Genomic DNA, 27,599 nt, shown 5'->3' with positions numbered 1-27,599 from the left:
TGAGGTGATGTCTGGGAGGCCGGCTCCCGCCACCCCCCGGGGCCGCTGAGACGGGCTCCCTGGGCGGGCTGACCTCCCCGAGCCCTCCTGTGGGCGCCGCCGGCCTCTGCTCACGGTTCCCGCGCAGAACTGCCCTCCCACGCGGCGAGCCGGGCAGGCAGAGCCGGGCGAGGGCCCCGGGGACAGAAACGGGCACGCACTTGGGCTCCCAGGAATCAATAAATGGAGGTGCTTGTTATTGGTGATTGTCATCAAAACAACTTGATTTGGGGACCCCGCTGGGGGCTGGCCCTGGGGCAGGCAGGGCGGGCCAGGACGGACCGGCCCCCAGGCCCCGGCCTCCGGCCTCCAAAGTGGGCCTGCTCGGACCCGGGCCAGGGGACAGAAGCCGCGAGAGCAGTGCCGGGAGCAGACAGACGGTGTGGGGCGGGCCGGGGCCGGGGCCGTGGCGGCAGAACGGCTCTGGCGGGGCGGGGCCGCGCTCGCGGTGAGCAGGGAAGGGCAGGTGGAAGGACAGACGCCCGGGGGCTGCAGGCGTGATCACGTGATCAGGCGTGATCCTGATCGGCCCCTGAGGCTGGGGAGGAGGAGGTGTCTCTTCTGCCCGCGGCCCCCCAGCAGGAAGTTAGGAAGTGGGTTCTCAGGAAGTGCTTGGCGCTGAGGGCTCCCCAGTCCCTGGGGCCCTCGGAGTCCGAGGACAGAGTCGCTCCTGGACCCCCGGGGCCCGGAAGGACAGCAGGATGCGCCAGGCGCGAGGTCGGGCGGCGGGGGCGGGGAGCTGGGGCCGGGGTGGCGGTCAGATGCAGGCGCAGCACAGCGTGGAGCAGTCCAGCTTGGCCGGGGGCCCTGGGCTTCCCGCCTTCTTGTTGACCTTGGGCAGCAGCAGGGTGAAGGACATGGCCAGCGCGCAGTGGTAGAAGCTGTGGACGTAGGTGTAGTCCCAGTCCTGGGGGGGGGGGGGGGCGTCAGTGTGCGCCTCAGCCTGGGCCCGAGGCTCCCTCCTCCCCAGGCCCCTCCCCGCTGCTCCACACCCCTACCGTGTGCCCGGCACCTGCCACCCACATAGGCTCCCCCCAACCCCTCACGTGACCCCGGAACTCTGGCTCACTGCCCTCCCCTCACTGTCCAGCCCATGCTGGTCTTCCCTGCCACCAAACCCCAGAGCACTGAGGGTCTGAGCCATGAGCCCTTGCTGGGCCTTTGGCATCGAAGCTGAGGCTCTCCTTCCCGCCCCCGCCCCCCGCCCCCCAGGCCGCCCCCCGCATCTCAGAGGCCAGCTCTGCACGATGCCGGTGGTGCCAGGGGTGTGGGAGGCACCGGCACCTGACTGGAAGGGGGGCCCTGTGAAGTGCCCCCCGCCCCGCCCCCCCCCCCCCCCGGTACCTCGAAGAAGAAGCGCAGCATCAGGGCCAGGGCCCCAAAGCAGAGGCCGGGGCCGATCTGCTGGGTGTAGACACTCCTGTCGGGGTACAGCGCCTTCTTCTCCTTCATCTGCTGCAGCTGCGGGCACGGGGCGACGGGAGGCTCTTAGGTCGCAGCGGCCGCCCGGCAGCGGCAGCCCTGAGCCCCAGGGAGAGCTGGCCCCGGGCGCTCGCACCCCGTCATCCTCAGGCAGGAGAGGGGCTCAGGGAGACACCCCGACATGTATCCCACTCGGCAGCTGCAGGACCCACAGGAGCCCTCAGCCCAGGGACAGGCCTGGGAACCCCGGGGCCGATTGGCCACACGAGGACCCCTGCCTCCCACCCCTGCCTTCCTGTCTGAGACGCAACCCGCCCCTGCATGGCTCCCTGTCCCAGCCAGTGAGGAGCCCCGAGGGGATAGACACCCCGACTGTTCACAGCCGGCGGGGGGCGGGGGGCGGGGGGCGGGGGACTGAAGCACTGGGCCTGCCCCCCAGTGTGGCTCCGGGCGCCTGTGATGGGCCGTGATAGCCTTTGCTGCTTCCAGTCAACGGACGCGCAGTCCCATTTGTCAAACAAACTTGCCCGCACGGTGAACGGTGAGCCTGCGCCTTCTCGGGGACCGTGTCCGGGAGGCGCCCCGGCAGGCATTTACACGGAAAAGGATGGTCACACCCCCAAACGGCGAAGCAAGGTAAGTCCGCCTCCCCGAACCCGCCCCGGGGCCGGGGTGTTTCCGAGCACAGAGCTTTGGATGGAAGTGAGACCGGTGGCCGCCTGCCTCGCCGGAGCCCCGGGGCCAGGCAGCACCCCCACAGCACAGACCCCCGCGTGGCGCCACAAAGCCACGAGCCACGTGACGCTGGCTCAGGGCGGCTCTTGCCACCGAGTGTTCAAGTCCAGTTTGGTGAAACGAAGCCCAGTTTCCGGTTTTCTAGAATTTTCCACAGCCCGTGAGGCATCGGGACCTGCAACAGTGTGGGCGGGCGTGGGTGCGGCTACCGCAGTGGTCGGCAAACCGCGGCTCGCGAGCCACATGCGGCTCTTTGGCCCCTTGAGTGTGGCTCTTCCACCAAACACCACGTGCGGGCGCGCACGTACAGAGCGATGGAAACTTCGTGGCCCACGCGCGGAAGTCGGGTTTCGGCCTGGGCGAGTCTCTTTTGAAGAAGTGGCGTTAGAACACTCGAGGGGCCGAAGAGCCGCATGTGGCTCGCGAGCCGCGGTTTGCCGACCACGGGGCTACCGTGACCCTGGGTGCGGGGCCTGCGGCCGGGGAGCCCTCATCAGCCAACCCTGCCCCTGCCTGGGTCCTGCCTGCTCAGCCCTGCCCCAGCCCCGTCACACCCTCTCTCCGCTCCCTCTCCCCGCGGCGGCGGCTCCCAACCCGCTCCAGAAGGGAGGAGCGGCCCGGCCGGCGTGGCTCATGGGGAAGCGTTGACCCAGGAACCAGGAGGTCACGGTTCCATTCCCGGTCCGGGCACAGGCCCAGGTTCGGGCTCCATCTCCAGTCAGCGTGCAGGAGGCAGCCGATCCATGACGCTCCTCTCGTCATTGATGTTTCTATCTCTTCTATCCCTCTCCCTTCCTCTCTCTCTAAAAAATCAATTAAAACAATTTTTTTAAAAGAATAATAAAAAAAAAAAAGTAGGGATGAGCGTCCGGGAGAAAACTGCCCCCTCCTTCCAGAAAACAACTGCCCTTGCGGACCCACAACAAACCCCACGTTAAACGGTCCAGAGCACACGCCGAGCCCCCCTCTCCGTCCGTGGCCGGACCCACAGCCCGAGGCCGGGGCAGCCCCGTGGCCCTTCGTGGGACGTGAGCTAGGGACGGCTCCCGGGCTGGTGAGCGAGCTGTGGGCGGAGCGGCCGCCCTGAGCACGGAGCCTCCCGCTTCCTGCCGGAGCCTGTGTTTACGCATTCCAGCGGGTCCCGAGCGCGCTCCTTCCCGCGGCGGACACGTGTACCCAGCACACGTCCTCTCGCTCGCGGGCAGCTTCGGGGGGCTCCCGGGTCAGCCCAGGGCCCGCTGTGCTCCCCCGGCGTGGCGCGGGGAAGACCCTCTTCTCTTCTCTCGCGGGAAAGGCAAGGCCTGGCCCGGGCCGCCCTGCCGTGCCCCGTTCACGCGCTGGTCTCTCGGTGCCTTATTTCTTCATGAACCAAATGGCTGAACAGAGCAGGTGTTTGGAGAGCTGGCCACCAGGCCTTGCTTTACCTCCCCGAGTCTGTAAAATGGGTCGTGGGCTCCATCTGCACCCCCTGCCCAGCCCGAGCCCCGTTCCCTGAGTGCCGCCCTCCGCATGCCAGGCCTGGGCTCGGCTCCCCGCAGGGCTCAGCCCCTCCCTGCCCCGGGGACCCAGGATCCGGTGCGGGGTCCGTCCTGCTGCAGTGCCCTCGTTAGCGTGGGCCAGGGGAGTACGTTTTGGTTCTTGCAGCCAGGGGGCCTTGGGACCACGGAGGGCACAGGGGGACTGGGGACCATGGGTAAAGCGCCTCGTGGGGGTCAGACCTCCGGGTGCCCCGTGAAAGGCCGTCGGTGTTGGAAACTCAGGCTGCCTCCGTACTCACGAGCAATTCCATCTTCCTGCCAGCCTCACACCACATCCTCCCTTCGCCTTAGAACCAAGCTGAAGGCCCACCTCCTCCAGGAAGCCTGCCCAGATTGACCCAGGCCGCATCTTCCATGGAGACTGCATCTCCAAGCAGCTACCCTCTTCAGGAATAAGAATCAATAGTCCCTATTGTCTGAGCCCGTTCGAAGCCAGCTGTGTGCCAGGACTCAAGACGCGTCATCTCTGAACCAGCCTGTGAGGTGGGCCCTGGACTGTGGCTGTAATGCCCACTTGACAAATACGGAAACTGAGGCAGAGAGGCTCCGTAACTTGGCTTAGGTCCAGAGCTAGTGAGTCACAGACATGACACAACCCGGGTCTGCGTGGCCGGGGCACCGGGGGGCTGTTTTCTATGTGTTTTAGCCAAAGCTGTGTCCAGCCTGCCCGCCCATGGGGGGGAGGCGAGTGGAGACAGTCAGGGAAGGGGCCCCGTCCGTTGAGGGTCGACGGTACGCACCCACTTAGCCGCGATGATGAGGACGGCTGTGCCGATGGGGCCCGAGTACACCCCGTAGCCCCAGCGGTCATGGTAGATGCGGACGGCGATGGTCAGGACCCCGAACATCACGAAGGTTGACCGCTTGGGTTCGTCGAAGTCGGCCAGGGCTAGAGGGGCCGGGAGAGAGCGGGAGAGCTGGGTGGCCCCCTGGCCCTCCTGGCCACGGCTCTCCCCGGGGCACCCCTGGGGGCCCGGGTGTGGGCGGTACTCCCTCGACCAGGGAGACCCTGGGCCCAGCCTGGTCACTCAGGGTCTGGCTCCAGCCGTTGCCGGGGACCCAGGAGGAGGCCAGAGACCCGGGGAGCCCGCGGGATGGGCCCGTCCGACGTTGTCTGAGAGGCGGGAAGTGATCGCACCGTGCGCTCTGGGATGAGCCCGCCTTCCCACAAACCCGCGCTGACCCTGGGTGGGTGAAGACGGGTCTTGGGGGCAGAGCCTGGCCGGAGCAGGGGTTCTCGGGCGAAGGACCCGGAGGGGGGACCCCTGGCTGCCCCCGCTGCCAGGCAGGGCCGTCAGGACACGCCCTTGGCCAGTGTGTACCTTTAAAAGGACGTGAAAACGGGCACGGGGCTCCGAACCCAGGAGAGGGCGGGGGTGGGGCGGAGGGAGCCCGGGCCGTCTGCCGGGTGGGCTGCGCGGGGCGACCACTCACCCATCAGCGACACCCACATGCTGAGCGCCGTCCCGTAGACGCTGAAGTACTCCAGGACGTCCTGCCGCATGAAACAGAGGACCGACAGGCCGGGCCCGTGGCAGGCGTGGTAGAGCTGCGGGAAACCGGCCGTCAGGCAGGGCGCTGGTGCCGGGGCCCGGGCCCGGGGCGGGTCCCCGAGCCGTGTCCGTGCCGAGCCATGCCCGTGGCAAAGCAGGCCCCCCCCCCCCCCGGCTGTGAGGCCCTGGGAAAGCCACCAATGTCTCCCCTGTAAAACGGGCCTCAGGGCTCTGTGCCCCGGAAGGGGTGCCCCTCAGACGAAGCTGACGGGGGTCCCTCCCCGCCAGGCTCCCGAGGGCCGGTCCTGGCACCCTTTCACCAACCTCTGGCTATGAGGCCAAGGCCTTGTTGGGGGTGCCAGTTTACTCTTCAGGAGCTTGGGGGGCCTCTCTCCCCACAATGTACCCTCTGCTGACGGGGCTACCCCACAGGGGATTTCTCAGACCCGAGTGGGCGTCCGAGCCCCAGGGGCTTGTGGAGACTCAGGCGGCTCAGCGTCCTGAGAGTTCCCGACTCCGCAGGTGTGGGCTGGGGCCCGAGAGGGGTGTTTTTTGCAGGGGTTCAGGCTGGTGCCGATGCTGCCGGTGGGGAACCCACTTTGGGAACGACCGGTCTGCAGCTGTCAGCTCCTGTTCCTTTAACGTGCGGGAAGGCCGCAAAGACCCCGCGCCCATCCGTCCCTGGGGCTCTTACAGCCGTTCGCCCAATATCTAGCTTAAGAGCAATTTTTAGAGCAAGATGCCTGTAGGGAATATTTTCAAAGCCGTCAACTTGTTTCTAACAGAAAACAACGCTCCTTTCGGGCGCACATTTCATCATGGTAAGTCATATTTAATTCTATGACATCATTATTTTGACAAGTCCCGTGGCGTAAACAAGCCGGCCCGGCACAATGGCCTGTTGATGGGCCCCGCTGGGCGGGAGGGCGGAGGGGGACAGAGAGCTGCGTCTGGAGGCGCCGGGGCGGCTCGGGGGCAGGAGCCCGGGGTCACCTGGTGAGGGGAGCAAGCCGGGGTCAATTTCGAGCCCTTCCTGGTGGCAGCTGTCGGTGACCTACCATTCCGGTGCCCCGAGGGGCTGTTACCAGAGGCCTGGTGTCCCCGAGCAGGGACGGGACCGCCCTGCGGCCCTGCTCCGCTCAGGCCCGCTCCGTGCGGAGCTCTGGGGGTGCGCCTTTCGAAGGTGCTGGCCAAGAAGAGCCCAGAGGACAGCGAGCAGCGGTGGCCGTGACTGTGTGGTGGGGAGAGGAGCTTCAGGTGCAGTCTGATCAAGGTGCCCCGGCCCCGGGGGACAGAGGAGGGCGGAGGACACTGCTCCCCGTGGCTCTGTAGGCAGAGCCAGGCCCTGTGTGTGACATGGACGTTCTCCGGCCCCGTGTTCCTTCTAGAGCTGCGTCTCCCTCAGCCCCAGCCCGGCCTCTCCTCCGAGCACAGGTCACCGCGTGCGATTCCAGACCTAATCCTCTGACATTCTGGGCAGTGTCTGTGCCGGCCCCGTCAGGAGCAGGAAGCATCTCTGTCTCGTCCTGGCCCTGACCCCAGCTCCCCTCAATTGGTGCTCAGTTAGTGTCTGCCCTGTGAAGGCGGGGCCAGGGGGCAGGGTCAGGGAGGAGGGTCAGGGAGGAGGGTCAGGGAGGAGGGCCAGGGGGGCAGGGCCTGGGGGGCAGGGTCTGGCGTGTTTAAGGAGAGCTGGTCCAGGAGGGCCCACCCCATGAGCCCCTTGCTCGGTTCATCTCTGTTGGACAGGTGGGCAGGTGAGGCCTCCCTCCATATATATATATATATTTAATATATTTTTATTGATTTCAGAGAGGAAGGAAGAGGGAGAGAGAGAGAGAAAAACATCCATGATGAGAGAGAATCATGCATCGGCTGCCTCCTGCAAGTCCCCCACTGGGGATCGAGCCCACAACCCGGGCCTGTGCCCTCGACCGGAATCGAACCCAGGACCTTTCAGTTCGCAGGCCGATGCTCTATCCACTGAGCCACACCGGCCAGGGCCTCCCTTCATCTTTGGGTGCAGGGGCAGGCCTGGCCCAGCGAGGGGCTGGCAGGGGTGGGCGCGGCTGGGGGCCTGGTGGCAGAGAGCCATCTTTGGGGCCCGCTAACAGGGCCTAGCCGTGGGAGCTTAGGCCAGCGGCTGGCTGCTCGGGGCCCCCGCTGTCAGATGGGGACAAGAATACCTGCTCCGTGGGGTGGGCCAGCAGACTCCGTGTGACGGAGCTGGTGTCAGGGAGGGTCCTGGTCGGACACGGGAGGAGCCTGTGGGAGGCAGACCTCGTGATGCTGAGCCAGGGCTCCCAGAGAAAGGCCGAGTGTGGCTTCGAGGCCCGAGGACATTTGTCACCGGAGGCAGCTGCCCCTGCCATTCTGGGTGGGGCCGGGCGGGGCGGGCGAGGCCGGGTGGGCGGCGGTGAGGAGGCAGCTGTGGGGCCCGCGCAGGCCGGGCGGGAGGGGTGGGCGGTGCCTGCGGTGTCCTGGGCTGGTCTAACAGGGGCCTGGGCCACAAGACCCCCGGCCCCTCCCCGGCCCCAGACCCTGGTACGCGCCAGGAGCCCCATGTCCACAGCGTGCCCCGTTTCTCATCTCGAACAGACTTCCTGGCGCTCACCCGAGCCGGGGTCCCGAGAGGAGCAGCTGGAAGGCATCGGCCCGAGGAAGCCCGAGCTCGGAGCACGCCCGCGGGCTCAGCCCCTCGGGGCCGGCGAATAAGCAGTCACAGCCCCGGGCTCTCAGGGCGAGTCCCCGCCCTGGACGCGGGCTCGGGCTGGCCTCACTGCAGCTGAGGCCTCTCCCACCCAGAGGGCGACAGCCAGCCCCGGGGACTCCGATCCGGCCAAGGACCCGGCCCCCGGGCACTGCCCGGGAGCACAGGCGGGTGCACTCCCAGACGGGGCACGAGCCTGCCAGCACGCGCGGTGCCCACACCCCTCACACCGGCTGCCTGCACCCCCGGCCTCGCCCACGGAGGCCCTCAGCTAGGGGGCCGAGGCTGGCCCGGGCGGGAGGCCTGCACTTTCTCACGCCTGGCAGTGCCACTCAGAGACGGGGACACAACCTCCCCAGGACATGCGTGCGGGGGAGCTGGGCTAGAGGACGGGTCTGACGGCAGGTGATCAGGAAGACAGAGAGGAGCCACTGTGCGAGGCCGGCGGGTGGGGGTGGGGGGGCTCAGGGGGGAGCAGAGACGGGAGGCAGGAAGGCGCTGGGACGTACGTAGACAGGTGACAGACGCGTCGGGGGATGACGGATTAGGTCGGTGGCTACACGGACAGACAGAGGGTTGATTGGCTAGCTAGATACTTAGGCAGGTAGACAGACAGACAGACAGAAGCTAGAGGGATGGGTGGATCAGGGAGACACGTGGAGGGGAGAGGAACAGAGCGGGAGGGGAGACACCAAGAGGCTTAGGAAGAACACATCGTACGGGGACATCATTCCAGGAGCTCAGAGACCAGACACAAAGAAACAGAAGGAGGGAGAGACACAGAGAGAACCAGGAAGACGACACCGAGGGGGAGGGGGACCCCGAGAGCGCAGAGGCTCCCCAGGTCTATAAATAGAAGGAGAAGAAGGCCCCGAAGAGAGACACGGAAACCCCAAGGAGGAGAGACAAGCACGGCCATTGAGTGGGGCCGCTCCCCCGTCCGGAGTCAGGCTCCGGGCCTGCCCTTCCCGAGCCGTCGCCCTCCCTGGGCCTGGCTCCCCGTCATCCCTGCTCAGCCGCCGCTTCTTACAGCTGGAGGGGGACGGGGGGGGGGGGGGGGGCGGGAGCCATGGTGGCCTGAGTGGTTGCCCGGTGGCCAGAAAAGGGCACCGAAGGGCTTGTCCTCAGAGGACTGACCCGGGCCCCTGCGAGGGGCTTGGTCTCTCTCACACCAATCCCCGCGTGATTTCCTGGCGCCCCTGGGGAAACTGAGGCCCAGAGGGGAGGAGTGGCTCCCCCAGCCTCTCTCCTGGACGCCGGGCTTCTCCTTCATCTCCAAATCGCCCTTCTTCATCGGGAAACAGAGGAAAGTGGGGGGCGGGGGCGGCGGGAAGACAGCCCCTCTGCTCCCCCGGCGGGGAGTGCCCCGTCGGGCCCCCCGCCCCCACCCCGGCCCAGACTCACCGCCACGAAGAACGTGGTGAAGAGGTAGACCATGGCCTCCATGTGGAAGCGCCTCTTGGCAGCGATGCTGACGGCGGGGAGGAGGGCCAGGCTGCTGAGGGTGGGCAGGAGCAGCTTGGCCACGAGCGTCCCCATGGCCGGGAGGAGGGCGCCGGCGGGCTGGCGGGGCGGGCGCAGGCCCTGCGTTCCAGGGCTGGGAGGACCGGGGAGCCGGCCCCGGTGGCAGCTGCGGTTTAAATGCCCCGAAGGGGGGCGGGGCCGGTGCACCTGTCGGGCAGCGCACAGAGGGTCCGACAGCTGAGGCCCCACGTGGCCCGCACTTGTCTCTGAGGTTTTCCATTTCTGTTTTCTCAGAGGCCAGGGCTGCCGATTCAAGGAGACCATCTCGAGGCGGAGGAGAAAGTGCCCATGAGTGCCACCCCACATCCGCCGCTTCCCACCCCCGCCCAGGGCGCCGGGGAGGCCGGGGGGGGGGGGGGGGGGGGGACAGGGATCCCAGCACCCGCGGCCCAGCCCGTCTGAACGCCGGAAGGACCTTGCAGACCCAGTTCCCGGGGTACCAGCCCGTGCGCCTCTTACTCGCCTGCTCTCCTCCCACTGGGTTTCCTTGGCGACGAGACTGGCGACCGGGCATTCTGCTGCGGGCTGATGGCTTCACACCGGAAGTCAGCAGAACAGGGTGTCTCCGGGCCTGGTGCTGGCCTCCTCCGCGTTCCTGGGCTGTCCTTCCGCAGTTCCCTTCCCTTCTCGCGAGGAGTCTTGGGGAACCGTAGGGAGGCTCCCCCTAACCCCCTGGCCGAGGAGCGATGGGAGTGTGTGGGCCACCCGGGCTGGGTCTCCCCGGGCTGACGGCCTGATGGATCGATGGCCCGATTCGTCTATTTATTTGTTGTCGGCAAAAGAACAGCTCTCACTCCTGCGTCTTTCTTGGTGCCCCGAGGTGATGATGTCACGATGTCACGTGTGACAGAGCGCACAGGTTCTAAGCGTGCAGCGTGGTGACGTTGGATAAGTGCATACACGGGTGTGGCCGCCCCGGCCTCCCTGTCACCCCGAGCCGTCCCCCGTATCCCTCGCAGTGACTCCCGGCGGCCGCTGTTCCGATGGCTGGCGTGGCCTGTCCTAGACCTTCCTGCAGAGGGAACCTGCTGTGCGCATTCTCTGGGGGCTGGCTTTTTCCCGATCTTTCCCCGGGGAGCCCCGGAGATCGCCCGCATTGTGTCAGGCGGCTCATGCCCTCTGTGGCGGGGCCAGGAGCAGCCTGCTGGGTAGACAGCCGCACGTCTGTTCTCCTGGGCAGCGGAATCGGCAGGAGTGAGGCCCCTGGTGCCTGTACCTCCCAGGGCCACAGAGACGGCTGCTGCTCGCTCCCCGGCTCCCGAGGCCTGGCTGACCCCCCCCCACCCCCACCCCCGCCGGGAGCTCCTCACCCCCTCCCAGGAGCGGCTGGAGCCCAGTGCTGCTGTCTGTGGTGAAAGATCCCACTCGGGCCGTCTGCCATGTTACTCCACCTCCTCAGTACCTTCCCTGGGGCGCCCACCGCCCTCGGGGTGGGGTCCAAGCCCTCAAGGGGACCCCCCAGCCCTCTCTGCTCCTCCCCGCACTGCACCCCCGGCTCCCCCCACTCACAGACCCTGCCCCTGCTCCCCAGCCTCCCGTCCCTCCAGCCAGAACAGATTCTGTGGGAAGGCTGCCCTGCCCATCGGGCCAGCCCAGGGCCCCCTCACTCCCTCCCAGCACCCACCCCGCACCCACCCCAGCACCCACCCCAGCACCCACCCCGCACCCACCCAGCACCCACCCCAGCACCCACCCCGCACCCACCCCAGCACCCACCCCAGCACCCATCCAGCACCCACCCAGCACCCAGCCAGCACCCACCCCGCACCCACCCCGCACCCACCCCAGCACCCACCCAGCACCCACCCAGCACCCATCCCAGCACCCACCACGCTGCGGCGCTGTGTGGAGGGGTGCTGGGGTTGTGATCCCACTGGGCGCCCGGCCAGCTCCCTGCCCTCGGCCCTGGCGCCTGAGCCTAGCCCCTCGTCGGTGTCCAGCCGACACCCGCTGAATGAATGATTGAGAGAAGAATGAACGAAAGCCGGGGGGGGGGGGGCGTTCCCATTGCAGCCTGGCCGTCAGGAGCCCAGTTCCCTCTCCACATGGGGAAGCCAGATCCTCTGTGTGTGGCTGAGTCAGAGGCAGGCGACCCCTGTGGCTGCCACGGGTACCCTGCTTGACCCTGTCCCCCTCCCCCCTCAGCTCCTGCCCCCGCCCCAGCCCCCACCCCAGCCCCCAGGAGGAGCGGACAACATGTGGGGAGGACATGCGACTAGATGTCAGAAAGCAGAGAGCTCTCTGGAGCCGTAACCCTTGCTCAGAGGCAGGAACAATTCCCACAGTTGGTTTTGTGCATGAGTGTGTGTGTGTGTGTGTGTGTGTGTGTGTGTGTGTGTGAGTGTGTGTGAGAGTGTGTGTGTGTGTGAGAGTGAGTGTGTGTGAGTGTGTGTGTGTGTGTGTGTGTGAGTGTGTGAGTGTGGGTGAGAGTGTATGTGTGTGTGAGAGTGTGTGTGTGAGTGTGTGAGTGTGGGTGAGAGTGTATGTGAGTGTGTGAGTGTGTGTGTGAGTGTGGGTGAGTGTGTGTGTGAGTGTGTGTGTGTGAGAGTGTGTGTGTGTGAGTGTGTGAGTGTGTGAGTGTGTGTGTGAGAGTGTGTGTGTGTGTGTGTGAGTGTGAGTGTGTGTGTGTGAGTGTGTGTGTGTGAGTGTGAGTGTGTGTGTGTGTGTGTGTGAGCGTGTGTGTGTGAGTGTGTGTGTGAGTGTGAGTGTGTGTGTGTGTGTGAGTGTGTGTGTGTGTGAGTGTGAGTGTGAGTGTGTGTGAGTGTGCGCACTGCAGCTGTAAACTCCAGGCTGTGAGCTGGGGGGGGGGAAGGGGGGCGAAGGGGAGGCGGTGAGGAAGGCCAGGGCGGTGCACATGTGTTTGGGTGATTAAGGAGGAGGGGGCCGAGGAGGGGCTGGGGGGAGACAGGTGGCTGGGCCGGGGGCAGCCGGGAGCCCCGGCAGAAAGGCTGGTCTGGGCGTGAGCCGCCGCCCGAGGTTGGGAGCCCGCATGCAGCGTGGAGGGGAGGTGGCCTGCATGTGGCTCCCGTCCGAGACCTGGCCGCCTGGAGACAGCCCAGCTGGCGGTGGGCAGGCGTCCAGCTCGGAGCAGGACTGAAATGACCCTCGGTTCTCTCAGGAGCAGGGGGGCGATTGGCCTGGGAGCGGGGAGAGGGGGAGACAGACGGCCGCTTTGGGGGTGTTACTGCCTCTGGAGACACAGGGTGGGGGGCCAGGCCCAGGCTGGGCTGGGAGCCCACTCAACCTGGGCAGGCTCTGCACCAGCGGGACGTGCGCTGGCATCCCCGGCTCCCCGCCCTGTGGCCTCGCCTGCCAGCTGCCTGCCACCCCCCCCCCACCTGCTCCCGCTTTGGCCAGACCAGACCCCACAGCCACGCCCCTCCTTCGGCCAGGACCCCACATCAGCCGCCACCCCGCTCGGATGTGGCCCTCGGCCTCTCCTGACCGCGGGCGCCTCCCTGCTCCGGCCCGGGGGCCGCTGTGTCTTGAAAACCACTTACACAAACAGACATTGATGCAGCGCGGCCGTACCGGGCCCGGGCCAAGGCCTCTTCCTACTTGGTCCCGTTGGGCCTGTCAGCGCCGGGGCCGGGCCGGGCGGCTGCGGTCCCCATGTCACAGAGGAGGAGGGTGAGCCCAGGGCGGGGGGAAGCCGGACCGCTCCCAGCCCAGCACCCACGCTGCCCGGTGGCAGACCCGAGCCCTGGCCGCCCCCAGCCCCAGGCCCCGGCACCCTGCTCTGCCCAGCGGGTGGCATTAGTCACACTGGGACCCGGGGCCGGGTGGCCCTTAGGGGGCAGCCGCAGCGTGGGGAGCGGTCCGTGGGGACTCCCCACCCGCGCCCCCTCTCCCCCTCCCTGGGCCGGAGCAGGCCGGTTTACGGAGGTGCTGAAACGCCTGGGATGCCACGGGCTCCCGCCTCCGGGACAGCTGTCTGTCTGTCTGTCTGCCCGGCCCAGGACGGCTGGGCCAGCTGCTGTGCGTGCGTCCTCCCAGTCTGAGCACCGTCCCACAGTCCCGGTCACCCCAGAGCACAGTGGCCCTTGCGGCTCCGCGTGTGGGGCCAGCGAGGCCCCCCTGCCCCTGGGGAGGTGGGCAATGGGGGAGGTGGTCTGGGCTGTGACGCCCCCAGGCCCTCCCCTGGGTCCCAGCCGGCAGTGCTGCCTGGCCTTTGCTCTTGCGCACGTCTGTGTGTCTGTGTGTCCGTGTGTCTGTGTGTCTGCAGCGGGGCTCGTGACAGCCTCATGTGCTGTCGTCAACCGCCGGCTGAAAATGCAGCTCACGTGCCGCCCCCAGCTCCTGGGCACTGTCAGCTGAGCCCGCAAGCTGGGTGAGCCAGGTGAGTCAGCTGAGCCCTCAAGCTAGGTGTGCCCGTAAGCCAGGTGAACCAGCTGAGCCAGGTGAGCCAGGTGAGCCAGGTGAGTCAGCTGAGCCAGGTGAGCCAGGTGCTCCAGGTGGATGGCCCCGCCCCTTCCTGCCCTGGGGCCTGGCGTGCCCTTTGCCCTTTGAACCTCAGCGTCCTCCCCTGCAAACTGGAGCTCGTACTGGCCCTGCCTCAGAGGGGGGATGCGTGTGCGGGGGCTCTGGGGGGCCCCCGGAGGTCCTCGCTAAGTGTCTGTTCAGAAACCACGTAAGAGCTGGGGGGGGGGGGGGTTGTCTTCTAAAAGGAGGCCTCACCGTCTGTTCACGCAGGAATGGCTGCTCGAGGGGCCCGGGGGCAGGCACCGGAGCCCAGCCATTACCGCCCTGCACAGCCCAGCCCGCCCCTCCCGTCTTGGCTGCTGGGCTGCCATTCACTGGGTCCCTCCCCGCTGGGCAGAGGGCGAGGCAGCGCGGGACCCAGCTCCTGGGGACCCAGCCTGAGCTTGGTGCTGGGCCTGGTGGCACAGAGTCGGGGCGCCCTCCTGGGCAGGAGACTGTCCTCGCTGGCTTCTGTGGGTGTGCTGGGGAGACACCAGACTCCGCCGTCCCTGCTGGCCTAGGGTTAGGGTTAGGGTTAGGGATAGGGTTAGGGTTAGGGTTAGGGTTAGGGATAGGGTTAGGGTTAGGGTTAGGGTTAGGGTTAGGGATAGGGATAGGGTTAGGGTGAGGGTGAGGGTGAGGGTGAGGGTGAGGGTGAGGGTGAGGGATAGGGATAGGGATAGGGTTAGGGTTAGGGTTAGGGTTAGGGATAAGGATAGGGTTAGGGTGAGGGTGAGGGTGAGGGTGAGGGTGAGGGTGAGGGTGAGGGTTAGGGATAGGGATAGGGTTAGGTTTAGCGTTAGGGTTAGGGTTAGGGTTAGGGTTAGGGATAGGAATAGGGATAGGGATAGGGTTAGGGTTAGGGTTAGGGATAAGGATAGGGTTAGGGTTAGGGTTAGGGTTAGGGATAGGGATAGGGTTAGGGTTAAGGTTAGGGTTAGGGTTAGGGATAGGGATAGGGTTAGGGTGAGGGTGAGAGTGAGGGTGAGTGTGAGGGATAGGGATAGGGATAGGGTTAGGGTTAGGTTTAGGGATAAGGATAGGGTTAGGGTGAGGGTGAGGGTGAGGGTGAGGGTTAGGGATAGGGATAGGGTTTAGGGATAGGGATAGGGATAGGGATAGGGTTAGGGTTAGAGTTAGGGTTAGGGTTAGGGTTAGGATTAGGGTTAGGGTTAGGGATACGGATAGGGTGAGCCCCCTCCCGCAGCTCTGGCCCATGTGTGGGGATCGTCTGAGCTCTGCTCTGCACGCGTGGCTGTTCGGGAGTGGCCACCCCCCCCACGGCCCGCTGCGTCCCTCTCCCCGCATCCCCCCCAGCCTGGTTCGCCCACGCCCCTCCTCCACTTCCTTGGCCATGTGCCCACTGCCCTGTTTCCAGCTCCTCCTCAGACACCTTACCGCTCTGGTGACATACAGTCTCCTAAACCCCAGGCGTCGCAGCGGCCCCCCTGGCCCCGGGGACCGTGTGTGGCCGTAGGGAGCTCTCCCGGGGAGACCAGCGGGCACAGCTCACGCTCACCCCCAAGGAATGAGGAGGTGGGCCCCAGGCGCCGCCCACATCCACCCTGCATGCTGTCCCCGCCCCCATGCTGAGGATGCAGCGTAAACCAGGAGCAGACCCTGCTCTGGGGGTGGGGGGATCAGCCACGGCTCGGCGAAGATGATGCTGACCCGATAGGGCAGCCAAAACAAGGTGCTGGGCACCTGCGGGCTTCCTGGAGGAGGTGCCTTGGAAGAGCTGGGGGTGCCATGCATGTGCAGAGGGGGGTGCAGGAGCTCTCTTGTCAATTGGGTGCAGCCGGCCGGGAGGCCCCGGGCACGCAGGGCTCCTGCCCCGTAGGCCTGGCTGGGCCCCTGCGAGGGGTCCCCAGGGGCCTCTTGACCATCCCTTTGTGGGGTGACAGCGGCCCCACCGGCACCACGGCCTCAGAGGCTCTTCCCACCTGCGCTCCATTTTGCGTTCCCCCCAAATTCCTGGGGTGCCAGGCCCCCAGAAGCCTTCCCTGGCTCCCCGTGTCTCCCCGGAAACTCCCAGGCCACCAGTGAGCCGGAGCAGCGGGAGCTCCCTGCGGGGGGGACACACTGCAGGAGGTCACCCAGCAGGGGGGCAGCAGGCCTGTCTTCCAGACGCTGTCTGCCCGGCCGTCGGCTGAGGGGTCCCTCCCAAGGGAAGCGCAGTCCCCCGGTGCCGGCCGGCCGGCGGGAGGGCTCCCTGGTGGGGCTGGAGGGGAAGGGCAGAGGCTACTTGGTCTGTGAGGGGGGCGGGCGGGAGGGCGTTCCATCATGTCTGCGCTGCAGCACGCCGACCCCAGGGGGCAGTGTGGACCCCAATTCAAGTCCTAGATCCACTGATCATGCCGGGGCCCCAGGGAAAACAGAGGAGTGAGGCCTGCGCCCCCGAGGGTTACAGGGATGGGGACCAGGACCGTGACACCCCGCAGACGGAGGGGGGCTGAGCGCTGGGTCCCCGATGTGCCCCTTGCCAGGTGGGCGGCCTTGGGCGTCACTCAGTCCTGGAGCCCCAGCTCCTCCTTCTGTAGAGGGGGGTAGCAGACGCCGGCCTCAGAGCCGGGGCGCGGGTGTTGTTGTTTGCACTATTATTACTGGTCGCTCCCCTCCCAGTCATGGCTGCTGACGGCCAGCCGCAGGCTCGAGCCTTCGGGGGGGGGGGGGGGGAGATAACCCCCCGCTGCTGAGGAGGCCACTGAAGAGACCACCACGGTCCCGCTGGCAGGGGGGACAGAGGGGAGGAGAGGGCTTTCCCGGTGCGGCCGCGGGCCGGTGGCAGGGCTCAGGTCACCTGCCCCTCCACCCTCACCATCTGGAGGCTCTGTGTTCCAGGAGGGGGGCTCTGGGGAGCCTGGGGTCTGCCGAGCTCCCGGGGTGCTGCCCCCTCTGTCTGGGCTCCACGCTCTGACTCAGCAGGAGCTGGGCCGGGAGCCCTGGGCCTGGCCTGCCCGGGGATGCCCAGCTGGCGTGGCCCCAGCCAGGCCTCCGTGCCCGCCACGCTAGTGTGGAACATCTGCACAGGGTTCCCCGTGCCCCCCGCTGGCCCTGGCCATTCTGGCCATCTGTCAGCAGGCCGTGGCCATGTCTGTCCCCTCCCTGGAGCCCTTGGCTGAGCCCTCCTGGGTCTCCCTCAGCCCCTCCCCCGGCTTTGGCCTCTGCTTAGCCTTTCGGAGCCTGGCTGGGTGACCTGGGAGTGCGGGGTCCCCTTCGGCCCTCAGCCTTCCCATCTGTGAAACGGAGCGACCAGGCTGGATGCCTCAGGCACCCCAGGTTCCCTGCTTGCGAGTGCCAGAGACCAGGCCCCTCTGGAAGCAGGATCGGCCGGGCCGAGGCTCGGCTTCCGCTGCGACCCCAGGCCAGCGGCCGCTCCGTCTGGACACGGGTCACGCCACCCTGAGCTCGGGGCCCGGGAAGGCGGCCGCCCTGCTGGCTGCTCGCAGGCCCAGCAGCAGTGAGCAGGCAGCTGGGCCGGCCTGGCCGGGCTCCAGAGGCGCGGAGCGGGTTAAAGTGTGCGCCAGGCCAGCCGCGGGCGGGCGGGCGGGGGAGCCGCCTGGTGGGAAGTGTGAGTTCCTCCCTGTCTCCCTGTCTGCCTGACAGCTATAAAGGCGGCCGCGCTGCCGAGCCGCCGCCGGGCTGCGCGCCGCCCTGGGAACCCCCTCTTGTGGGCGCTCTTTGAAGTGGCGGAGGGCGGGAGCCGGAGGAAGGGGAGCCGCAGGGCCCGCAGCTCTCCGCACGCCAGCGGCCCCTGCGCACGCACCTGGCGCCGCCTGCCCGCGGCCACTCAGCCCCTCTCTTCCGGAGGACAACCTGCTGGCCCCGGACAGGTAGGGCGCCGCCACCCGCCGCTTCCCACCGGAGCCCTCCCCGGGCACGGCGTGCAGCCCGGGGCCCCTGAGCATCCCGCAGCCCCCGGGGTGCGTGACGGAGCAGGAGGAGGCCCGTGGGGAGGGGTCCAGCCCCTCCGAGCACAGCGAGGGTGGCCCCTCAGCCTCCAGCCTCAGATGCCTGCAGCTCTCCCGTGCATGCGAGCCCCTCCCGCGGCCGCGGGCTGTTTTTGGACCCCAGGGAGGGCTGGATCCCGCGTGAGCCGGGCCTGGCCTGCGGCCAGCGGTGTCTGGAGCCTTAATGAAAACCAAGTGTGCGGCCGGCTCAGCACCTGTCCCCGGCGAAGGCAGGAGCTGGAGCGCCAATTAGCCAGCGGGACCTCGGGACCTCCAGGGGCTCGCCTGCCCGAGGCTGGGGAGGGGCGCAGATGGAGCCTGCGGGGGAAGGGCGAGATGGGGGAGGCAGGCAGGCAGCTGGGGAGTGGGGTCGCCAGTCCCATTGCCGGGGTGCAGTGCTGTCTGGTCCAGGGCAGAGGCTTCCTTGGGGTGCACGGGTGTCACTGGCGCAGCTCCTGGAAACCGGCAGGTGCCCGACGGCACGGAGGGGAGGGTTTGGGGGAGGGGGCGGTTCGGAGGAGCTGGGTCAGGACTGGTGGGGGTGGGAGGCCTTCATCCCTCTTCCCCTGGAATTAGCAGTGCCGGGACCGGTCCGCAGGGTGCTCTGGGGTCCGGGGGCGAGTGTGCTGGGAGCCCTGGCGTCCCAGGGAGGGGGCATCCACGGACCCACCCCTTAGACGGCCCTTCCCCCGTGGCCAGCAAGCACCGAGCAGGGGAAACCCCAGGTGCCCTCGCTGGGCTGGGCCACAGGCCACGTCCGGGCCACAGCCCCTCGCCTCCCTCCCCCTCCCCGGTTTTCTCCACAGGTGTCCCCAGGGTGCTGGGGAGTCCGAGGCAGAGCAGCACAGGACCCCAAGTGCCCTCCGGTTGGGGTGGTGCGGGCTGAGTGCGCCCGCCACCGCCACGGTGTCAGCCCGTGGCGGGCATCTCTAATCACTCCCCGAGCCCGCCCCCCAGGGCCCCGGGCACCCACCTCTAACTGATCCCAGATAACCCCGTGCCCTGGCCCTGGGTGGGCCCTGAGGGCTTTGCCCCCAAGTGGACCCTGGTCAGCTGCCGGAGGAGCCGGGCCTGGCCTGGCCGTGACGGTGGCCTTGCTTCCCAGGATGGACTGCGGACGGCGGCCTTCACACTGGGCCTGGTCCCTGCTGGCGGCGGCACTCGTGGCTGGCGGCGTGACGTCCACGGGGGCCACGGTGAGTGGGGAGCGTGGTCCCTCACCCAGATGGGCGGATGTCACAGGGGCTGCGTGGCCAGTGTCCCGGGCTGCCTTCCCACAGCCCCCTCATGCCAGGAACACGTGTCAGACCGGCCCCTGCGTGGGGCCCTGGCCACTCGGAGCCCTGGCCATCCAGCAGGACGGGCTGAGGGCTGACCGCCTCCCTCAGACTGACGTCCAGGAGGCGCGCTGGGGGGGGGGGGGGGGGGCGGGGCGTGTCCTGCAGAACCCGGCTGGGCCCCGGGCTGCTCGGGAGAGAGACGTCGGGGAGGTTAGGTTGGTCCCCAGGACCCTGCTGAGCTCCCAGGATGTCCCAGATCTCAAAATGGGAAGGACCCGGGGCCCCCAACTCCCTGGGATTCCCTCCGGGACCACCCCTGAGCCCTGAGCCCAGGCTGCCACGTGGCCGTGCTGTCCAGGGCCCAGGGCGGGTGGGCGGTCCCACCGGCGCTCTAGCTCCTAACCTGCGGGTCTCCCAGCAGGACAACAGCCCCACGTCCAACAGCCTGGAGGCGGGCGCGGACGCCACGGCCTCCTGGTGGGGCGAGTGGACCAAGTGGACGGCGTGTTCCCGCAGCTGTGGGGGCGGCGTGACGTCCCAGGAGCGGCACTGCCTCCAGCAGAGGTGCGGGTCGGGCACGGGACCCCCAGGGGCTCCCCTCAGCCGGGGCAGCGGCTGGCGGGGGTCTCGGGCCGGGCAGGGTGTCAGGGTGAGGAGCACAGGCCAGGGAGGGACTTCTCTTCACCGGCCCCCATTAGGGACCCGGCGTCCCGGGGCTCGTCCTGCTCCAGGGACTGGGCACAGGCCTTTGGTGAGCGAGCAGGACCGTTTCTAAGGCTGTCGGGGGGCGGGGGGGGGGGCGGGGGCCGAGGCCCGGGGCCCTCTCCTCTGAAGACCTGAGTGGAATAAACACAGGGAAAAGCATCTGGTGCAGCAGCTACTGTCGGGCAGACCCGGGTTCAAATCTTGCCTCTGCCACTTCCTAGCTGTGTGACCTTGGGCAAGTCACCGAACCTCTCTGAGCACCTGTGGGGTGGAGGGGGTGCTGGAGCCCACCTCACAGGAGAACACACGGTGATACGTGTGTGTGCCCCAGGGCACGGCCTGCACATGGTCAGTGTCCTTATTCCTGTGACTAATTCTGGGTGCGAAGCACTGTGCTGTGTGACGGGGAAGCAGAGGTGCATCGGGGACCCCCCTCCGCTGAGAAGGGGCTGGGAGACGCCCCCAGGTGGCTTGAACCCCTGTGTGATGAGAAGGGCTGGCAGGCCTGAGGGGAGGGAGGAGCCCAGGTCAGAGGAATTGGGGGAAGAATGGGGGCCAGCCCAGAGGCCGTGGGGAGCAGGAGCGGGGCGGAGCGGCAGCTGGCGGCTCCCGGTGCCGGCTCAGAGCCCCTGTCTTCCCGCCAGGAGGACGTCTGTCACCGATGCTGGGAACCGAACCTGCACCGGCACGTCCAAGCGGTACCAGCTGTGCAGCGTGCAGGTGAGGATCCGCCCACTGGGACCCGACCCTGCCCTGCCCGCCACCCTCCCCCCCCCCCCCCCCCCGCCCCGCAGGTCTCCGGTAGGTCCTGTCCTGGGCCTGCCCCTTACATCCCGTGAAGAGAAGGTGCCAGGCCCCGGCTCAGGGCGCCCGCCTGCCTGCAGCAGAGCAGATGCCTGTGCCCCCGTGTGCCCCCCGCACGGCAGGGCCAGAGGCTTCCCCCGCTTTGCTCCCAAGTCCTGCGCCAGGAGTTTGCCGGGAGACCGACATTCGCCAGGTGTCCCGCCTGTGAAGCCGGGCAGCCCAGCCCCCGCGCAGCGGCCGGGGCACACCGGAGACCCTCGGGCCGGGCCCTGCGGCTTGGCTCCTGGCCGCTCTGGCGGGGCCGGGGCCAGATGGAGCCTGAAGGCCGGGGCGTGGGGCAGAGACGGCCTCGGGGTCTCCGCGGTCCGTGTCCGGGTGTCCGGGTGTGTCTGCGTGTGCTCACGTGCAGGGGGCGAGGGGCCGGAGGGTCCAAGTGGCCACAGCCTCTGAGTTGGCTTCATGGGTCAGCTGTCCTCTTGGACCCTCGTGGGCTCCGAGGGGGACCCGCCGCCTGCCCTGGGCGCTCCCCCTGCCCTGGGCCCCGCCTCAGCCCTCCAGTCAGGGCACCCGGTGCTGTGGCTACAGCCGGGGACACGCAGGGGGCTGCGGGGCCGGGGGCGCCGGGGCGGCAGGGACATGACAGGGTCCCGCCCGGAGCCCCTGGGACAGTCTGCGGGACCGTCCGTCGCTGTCCTTCCGCTTGTCCCGCTCCTCCCGAGAGCGAGCCGGTGAGGCGCAGAGCGGAGAGGCCACCCTCGGCGGCAGCCACTTCCTGCCAGGCGGACAGAAACGCCTTTGTCGGCGGTTCCCGAGCCTCCCCGCCTTCGCGCCCCCAGGAGTGCCCGCCGGACGGGAGGAGCTTCCGGGAGGAGCAGTGCATCTCCTTCAACTCCCACGTGTACCACGGGCGGACGCACCAGTGGAAGCCCCTGTACCCCGGTACCTGCCCGCCGCCTGCGGGGAGCACAGTGCGGGGGGGGGGGGTCCCCACCCTGGGAAGACCCACTCCCGATGGGTCAGCCCCGGGGCAGTGGAGGGCAGATGGGCGAACTGGCCCAGAGGGAGGGGTCTTGGCGAAGGCCAGGGGGAGTTGAGGCAGCAGAATAACGGAGCTGGCCTTCCCCGCCGCGGGCACGTGCAGGGGGTCCCGGGCCAGCAGCCCAGGCCGTCGGGGGCTCAGCCCTCCCGCTCGGGGGACCTGCCCCCCCCCCCAGGAAGGCAGAGGCGGCCGCGCAGAGCCCACACCGTGGTGCACGCCAGTCCCCCGAGCCCCCGGCCAGTCCCTCCCACTCTCCGGGCCTCCGTTCCCCCTCTGAGCCCGGGGCAGCGCCGTCTCCGTGGGAAGGAGGGGGGAACCCGACCCCCCAATCCTGAGCGCCCCTGTCCCCCCAGACGACTACGTGCACATCTCCAGCAAGCCCTGCGACCTGCACTGCACCACGGTGGACGGCCAGCGGCAGCTCATGGTGCCCGGCCCGCGATGGCACGTCCTGCAAGCTCGCCGACCTGCGCGGCGTGTGCGTGTCTGGAAAATGTGAGGTTGTTAAACGTTGTGCCACACGTTCCGGGGGTCTCGTTGCGCCGACCGCCCGCTGCCCGCCGAGGCGGGGCGGCCCCGGGGGCCCGGCCGGGGCGCGCTCCCAGCGGCGCTCTCGCCTCTCCTCCGCAGCCCATCGGCTGTGACGGGGTGCTCTTCTCCCCCCACACGCTGGACAAGTGCGGCGTCTGCCGGGGCGACGGGAGCAGCTGCACCCACGTGACGGGCACCTACCGCAAGGGCAACGCCAACCTCGGTGAGAGCACGGCGCTCCCGCCTCGGGGGCCCGCCCCTCCCCCGCGGGCCACCTGACCCTCCCCGCCCCCCCCCCCCCCGCCCAGGCGGGTGCTCTGGGGGGTCCCCGCTGGCTGGGAAGAAGGAGCAGCTCTCTGCTGAGCTCCTACTAAGCGCCGGGGCCCAGTGCACACTCGGCTGGGGCCACGGTTGGCGTTGGCAGCCATGGGGGGTGGGAGGGGGAGGGATGTGAATGGTGCACTTAAGGGGGAAACCCAGGCCCCAGTCCCACCCTCACCGCGGACTCAGGTTCTGGGGCGCCCTGTTCTGCAGAGTCCACGTTCCGAGGGTGGGGCGTATCCAGTCCGGGTGGTGGGTGGGGTGGGCAGAGGCCTCACTGTGGAGGCGGGTTCGAGGACGGCCCGGGGATTCCTCCCTGCCCGTCACACACCTGCCTGCAGGGCCTCCCGCCGGGCCCCGGGCAGGGAGCCGCAGACCCAGCCTTCAGTCAGCGCATCCCTTTCTGAGCACCTACTGTGCGCCAGCCAGACGCCGAGGCTGCGGGAGGCTTTGTAGATGCGGTTCGCACCTCACAGAGCTCTCGGCGTCGGGGCTGGGCAGTCCCTCAAACACCCCCACCACCACCTCTCCGGTGCGCCCGTGCGCCTCACACCAGCTCCCGAGGCAGACGTGGGGCCCGGGAGGCTAAGACGCCTGCCTCAGTTCACGCAGCCGGGAACGGCGGCCGGGCCTGAACCCCGGTGGCCTCGCGGCGGGGTCTGTGGCCCCCACCACCGGCCGACCCCCTTCCCTGGCGAATGTGTGGGCGCTCATCCCCGGGAGGCCCTGCAGGGCGAGGGCGGCCAGAGCAGGTGCTAATTTAAAAGGAACGTCTACACGCCCGCATTTAAATGAATGCGCCTCAGTCCTCGCTTCCTGCTCGCCGCCCGTGTGACACGCACGTGTCCAGCGGCGCCCCCGCGGCAGCCGGGGATGTACCCGGGGCATCGCACGGGGAGCGCCCAGCGGCCACGTGGCGGTCTTTACACCCCGGGAATTGGCCAGCACGACGGCTGCCGCTCCCCACAAAAGGCCAGTGCTGCCTTGGGTGGGTTGCTCAGTGGTTAGAGCATCAGCCCGAGGACGGAAGGGCACAGGTTTGATTCTCGTTCAAGGGCACGCACCTCGGCTGCAGGTTCGAGTCTCTGGTTGCCTTTCCCATTGAGAGGCGGTGGCCGCGGCCAGACCCGCCGCTCACGGCCGTCCACCCTCCCCCAGGCTACTCCCTGGTGACGCACATCCCGGCTGGCGCCCGAGACATCCAGATCGTGGAGCGGAAGAAGTCCCCCGACGTCCTGGGTAGGTCGGGGGCCTGGGCGCCGCCTCCCCTGGCGTGGCTTTAGCATGGGGCGAAATGGTGTGGGCGAGAGGGGGCAATCGACCCCGGTCCTCTCCTGCGGGGGCGCGGGCCGCAGAAGCCAGAACTGGGCCCGGTGTGTGTGCGCGCGCACGTGTGTGTGTGTGTGTGTGTGGGGGGGTCACAGGAAGCTCAGGTGTGGAAGGGCCTTGCGCTCAGACCGTGGAGGGAGGCGTGATGTCAGGCAGTGAGTTCCCGTCCCGGGAGAGCCGGCAGAAGCGGAGGTGCTGAGGTGGAGCCTCCGGTAGAGGAGTGAGGCTCAGGAGGCGAGAAGTCGCGGCAGAAAGAGTGGCAGGAGGTGGCCCCTCTGAGGCCACGGCAGCCAGCAGCAGGGGAGGGTGTGCACTGAGGTCTGGGGGCGGGGGCGGGGGAGCTTGCGGGTTCTGGAGCTTGTGCACAGGGGCCAAGGCTGTGAGGGGCAGGCTGGGGACCCAGGATGGGGAGGGAAGGATGGGGAGGGAGGGATGGGGAAGGAGGGATGGGGAGGGGAGGGATGGGGAGGGGAGGATGGGGAGGGGAGGGTTGGGGAGGGAAGGATGGGGAAGGAGGGATGGGCAGGGAAGGATGGGGAGGGGAGGATGGGGAAGGGGGGATGGGGAGGGAGGGATGCGGAGGGGAGGGTGGGCAGGGGAGGGATAGGGAGGGGAGGATGGGGAGGGAGGATGGGGAGGGGAGGATGGGGAGGGGAGGATGGGGAAGGAGGGATGGGGAGGGGAGGATGGGGAAGGAGGGATGGGGAGGGAGGGATGCGGAGGGGAGGGTGGGCAGGGGAGGGAAGGATGGGGAGGGAGGATGGGGAGGGGAGGATGGGGAGGGGAGGATGGGGAAGGAGGGATGGGGAGGGGAGGATGGGGAGGGAGGATGGGGAGGGAGGATGGGGAGGGGAGGATGGGGAAGGAGGGATGGGGAGGGAAGGATGGGGAAGGAGGGATGGGCAGGGAAGGATGGGGAGGGGAGGATGGGGAAGGGGGGATGGGGAGGGAGGGATGCGGAGGGGAGGGTGGGCAGGGGAGGGATAGGGAGGGGAGGATGGGGAGGGGAGGATGGGGAGGGAGGGATGGGGAGGGGAGGATGGGGAAGGAGGGATGGGGAGGGAGAGATGGGGAAGGGGGGATGGGGAGGGGAGGATGGGGAGGGGAGGATGGGGAGGGGAGGATGGGGAGGGAGGATGGGGAGGGGAGGATGGGGAGGGGAGGATGGGGAGGGGAGGATGGGGAAGGAGGGATGGGGAGGGAGGGATGGGGAGGGGAGGATGGGGAAGGGGGGATGGGGAGGGGAGGATGGGGAAGGAGGGATGGGGAGGGGAGGATGGGGAAGGGGGGATGGGGAGGGGAGGATGGGGAGGGAGGGATGGGGAGGGAGGGATGGGGAGGGGAGGATGGGGAGGGAGAGATGGGGAAGGGGGGATGGGGAGGGGAGGATGGGGAGGGAGGGATGGGGAGGGGAGGATGGGGAGGGAGGGATGGGGAGGGGAGGATGGGGAGGGAGGGATGCGGAGGGGAGGATGGGGAGGGGAGGATGGGGAGGGGAGGATGGGGAAGGGGGGATGGGGAGGGGAGGATGGGGAGGGGAGGATGGGGAGGGAGGGATGGGGAGGGGAGGATGGGGAAGGGGGGATGGGGAAGGGGGGATGGGGAGGGGAGGATGGGGAGGGGAGGATGGGGAGGGAGGGATGGGGAGGGGAGGATGGGGAAGGGGGGATGGGGAAGGGGGGATGGGGAGGGAGGGATGGGGAGGGAGGGATGGGCAGGGAAAGCCACAGGCAGGAAGGCTGTTACTGTCAGGAACAGGCTTTGGACGGGGCTGGGAGTGAACCCCACGCACATACCCGTCCCTGGGCCCCGACAGCGGCCCGGCCGTGCCCTGCCCTCCGCGGCTCTCAGGCGCATCATTCGGTGACGCTGCTGCGCGGAGGGCATTTTCCCAGCAGCCGCGTCCGCTTGTGAGGCGGCCTGCTAGTCACCCAACAGCTCTGCCCGGGCCTCGGAGCGCTGGGGGGCCGAACCCTCCCTCCCTCGGGCCAGGTCCCCGCCTCCTCGCTCCCTCCGTCCCCTGGCCCTGGCGCATGGTCACCCTCCGCAGCCCTGGGGACCGTCGCTCCGGCCCGGGGCAGGGGCTGCCGCCTCCGGGCGGTGGGACGTGGTGCGGGGCCTGCAGGCACCTTCCTGCTGTCCGGGCGGCATGGGCCTGAGTCGGCCCCGGAGGGACCGCCCGCTGAGGTCCTCCCGCACCCCGCCTCACCGAGAGGGCCGTGAGAAAGCGCCCGGCGCCCTCAGCACATCCGGGAGAAGGGGGGCCGGGCCAGCGGGCATCCCGGTCACACCAGCATCGGCAGCACCATGTCTCGGCTCTCGGCGGGGGCGGGGGGCACGGCGCTGGTCAGCGAGGGGTGGTCGGGAAGGGCCGGCTGGGGCCTCCAGGGCGGTGCCCCGGGCCAGCCAGGCCAGGGCTGCAGTGTCTCCAGTGTGGGTCCTGGATGGGCGTTGAGGTCCCGCCCCATGCCCGGGGGAGGTGGGGGGGGATGCTGGGCACCGCTGGCCAGGCCACAGGCTGGTGCAGACAGAGTCCCACTCCCCGAGGCGTGAGCTTTCCGTCTTCGGGGTGTCTGGGGAGGGTCAGCGCGTTAGGGGTGGCCATGGCTCCCTCCAGCCGGTCGGCCCATGTGACCGGCAGCCTTTACCCATCAGCCCTTGCAGACGAATCCGGCTCCTACTTCTTCAACGGCAACTTCAAGGTGGACAGCCCCAAGAACTACAACATCGCCGGCACCGTGTTCAAGTACCGGAGGCCCATGGACATCTACGAGACCGGCATCGAGTACATCGTGGCCCAGGGGCCCACCAACCAGAGCCTGAACGTCATGGTGCGTGTGCCGCGGGCGGGGCAGGGGCCTCCGGGCCGGCATGCCACACAGCGGCTCCCGTGTGTGCACGCAGCGCCCCACGCGGGCGGGGGCCGGCCTCACGCATTTCGTCACTCACGTGTCCATCTGCTGACTCACCCTTTCCTTCCTTCCTTCCCCTGAATTTTAATTGCCCCCCCACCCCCCGTGGATGGGCAATTCAGGGGTTCTGTGCAGGTCCCTGGGGACCACATGGGCCATGAGGACGGAGGCTGGACGGGGTACAGGGCCGCAGGACCCCCCTCACCCCGGGGTTATGCCCTCATGCGGTTTCCTACCCTCTTCATGGCCACGGGTGTCCAGGGCCTGAATGCTGAGGCCATGCAGGCTGCTGGCCGTGGCCCTTCCCCGGGTGCTCACGGCTTCTGGGGCAGGGCGTGCGCGGGCGTGAGGAGCCGGTGCCGGCCTGTTCGCCCAGCCTGCCGGGCGCTGTCCTGGCTGGATCTGGAAACGTGTGCCATCGCGGTGGCGTCCCAACACACCGAGAACACGGCACTGAACCGGGTTCTGACGCCCCAAGGGCAGTTCTGACGCCCCAAGGCCTCTCGTGGAGGCCGGGGACACGTGGGGACAGAGCCGCCACGGGAGCTGTTTAGACGTCACCAGGGCGGCATTCGGAACCTCACGTTACAAACAAAGGACCCGGCCACGGAGGGATGAGTCACGTGCCCGTCACAGAACTGCAAGGGGCGCAGCTGGCTGTGGGTGCAGGCGGGCTGGTGCCAGAGCCGCCATCTGCGTACCGCCTGTGCCCGCGGGGTCCCAGTCAGGTGCCCCCCCCCCCTCCTCTCGCTGCTGCTGGGCTGAGGAGTGTCCCCAGGCGGCCCAGCTTCGGGTGGGGCCACATGTGT

At 68.5% G+C, this 27,599-nt stretch overlaps 2 protein-coding genes across 6 annotated transcripts in view; one reads left to right on the top strand and one right to left on the bottom strand.

Moving 5' to 3' along the window:
• Positions 1-233: 233 nt before the first annotated feature.
• On the bottom strand, positions 234-10,344 carry MYMK (myomaker, myoblast fusion factor). 5 transcript variants are annotated; one of them, XM_079790040.1, is made up of 7 exons: positions 9,918-10,343; positions 9,339-9,722; positions 6,286-8,490; positions 5,169-5,283; positions 4,475-4,623; positions 1,384-1,500; positions 234-946 (listed from the first exon to the last, which is right to left on the bottom strand). In XM_079790040.1, exons 3-7 carry the CDS (start codon positions 6,286-6,288, stop codon positions 797-799), a joined length of 534 nt encoding a protein of 177 aa, XP_079646166.1. In that variant the 5' UTR covers positions 6,289-8,490; positions 9,339-9,722; positions 9,918-10,343; the 3' UTR covers positions 234-796. The 5 variants fall into 5 exon arrangements, with proteins under 5 accessions (XP_079646166.1, XP_079646164.1, XP_079646165.1 ...); XM_079790038.1 differs by lacking the exon at positions 6,286-8,490 and having other exon boundaries at positions 9,918-10,344; XM_079790039.1 differs by having other exon boundaries at positions 6,286-9,722.
• A 7,204-nt stretch (positions 10,345-17,548) lies between these two features.
• The window catches only part of ADAMTSL2 (ADAMTS like 2), a 28,865-nt gene continuing 18,814 nt past the window's right edge, over positions 17,549-27,599 (top strand). Inside the window, 10 exon segments of the mRNA XM_079790014.1 lie at positions 17,549-17,752; positions 18,975-19,065; positions 19,571-19,713; positions 20,499-20,574; positions 21,495-21,597; positions 22,051-22,127; positions 22,129-22,197; positions 22,328-22,451; positions 23,708-23,788; positions 26,534-26,709. Of these exon segments, the coding sequence (XP_079646140.1) occupies positions 18,976-19,065; positions 19,571-19,713; positions 20,499-20,574; positions 21,495-21,597; positions 22,051-22,127; positions 22,129-22,197; positions 22,328-22,451; positions 23,708-23,788; positions 26,534-26,709 (939 nt within the window). The 5' untranslated portion in view covers positions 17,549-17,752; position 18,975.

The sequence above is a fragment of the Cnephaeus nilssonii genome (assembly GCF_951640355.1).
Source record: "Cnephaeus nilssonii genome assembly, chromosome: 14".
Classification (NCBI taxonomy): Eukaryota; Metazoa; Chordata; class Mammalia; order Chiroptera; family Vespertilionidae; genus Cnephaeus; species Cnephaeus nilssonii.
Note: the sequence above shows the minus strand (reverse complement) of the source record. Positions and strands in the feature narration are given on the sequence as shown.

Bases quoted from the DNA above. Each gene is read 5' to 3' on its own strand.
- MYMK (XM_079790037.1), bottom strand. From the start codon at position 9,764: ATGTGGGGTGGCACTCATGGGCACTTTCTCCTCCGCCTCGAGATGGTC. The intron at 1,501-4,474 runs GTGCGTACCGTC...CCGTGCCCGCAG, and splicing joins TCATCATCGCGGCTAAGTGG to CTGCAGCAGATGAAGGAGAA. The intron at 947-1,383 runs GTACCGGGGGGG...CCCCCCCCCCAG, and splicing joins TGCTGCGCTTCTTCTTCGAG to GACTGGGACTACACCTACGT.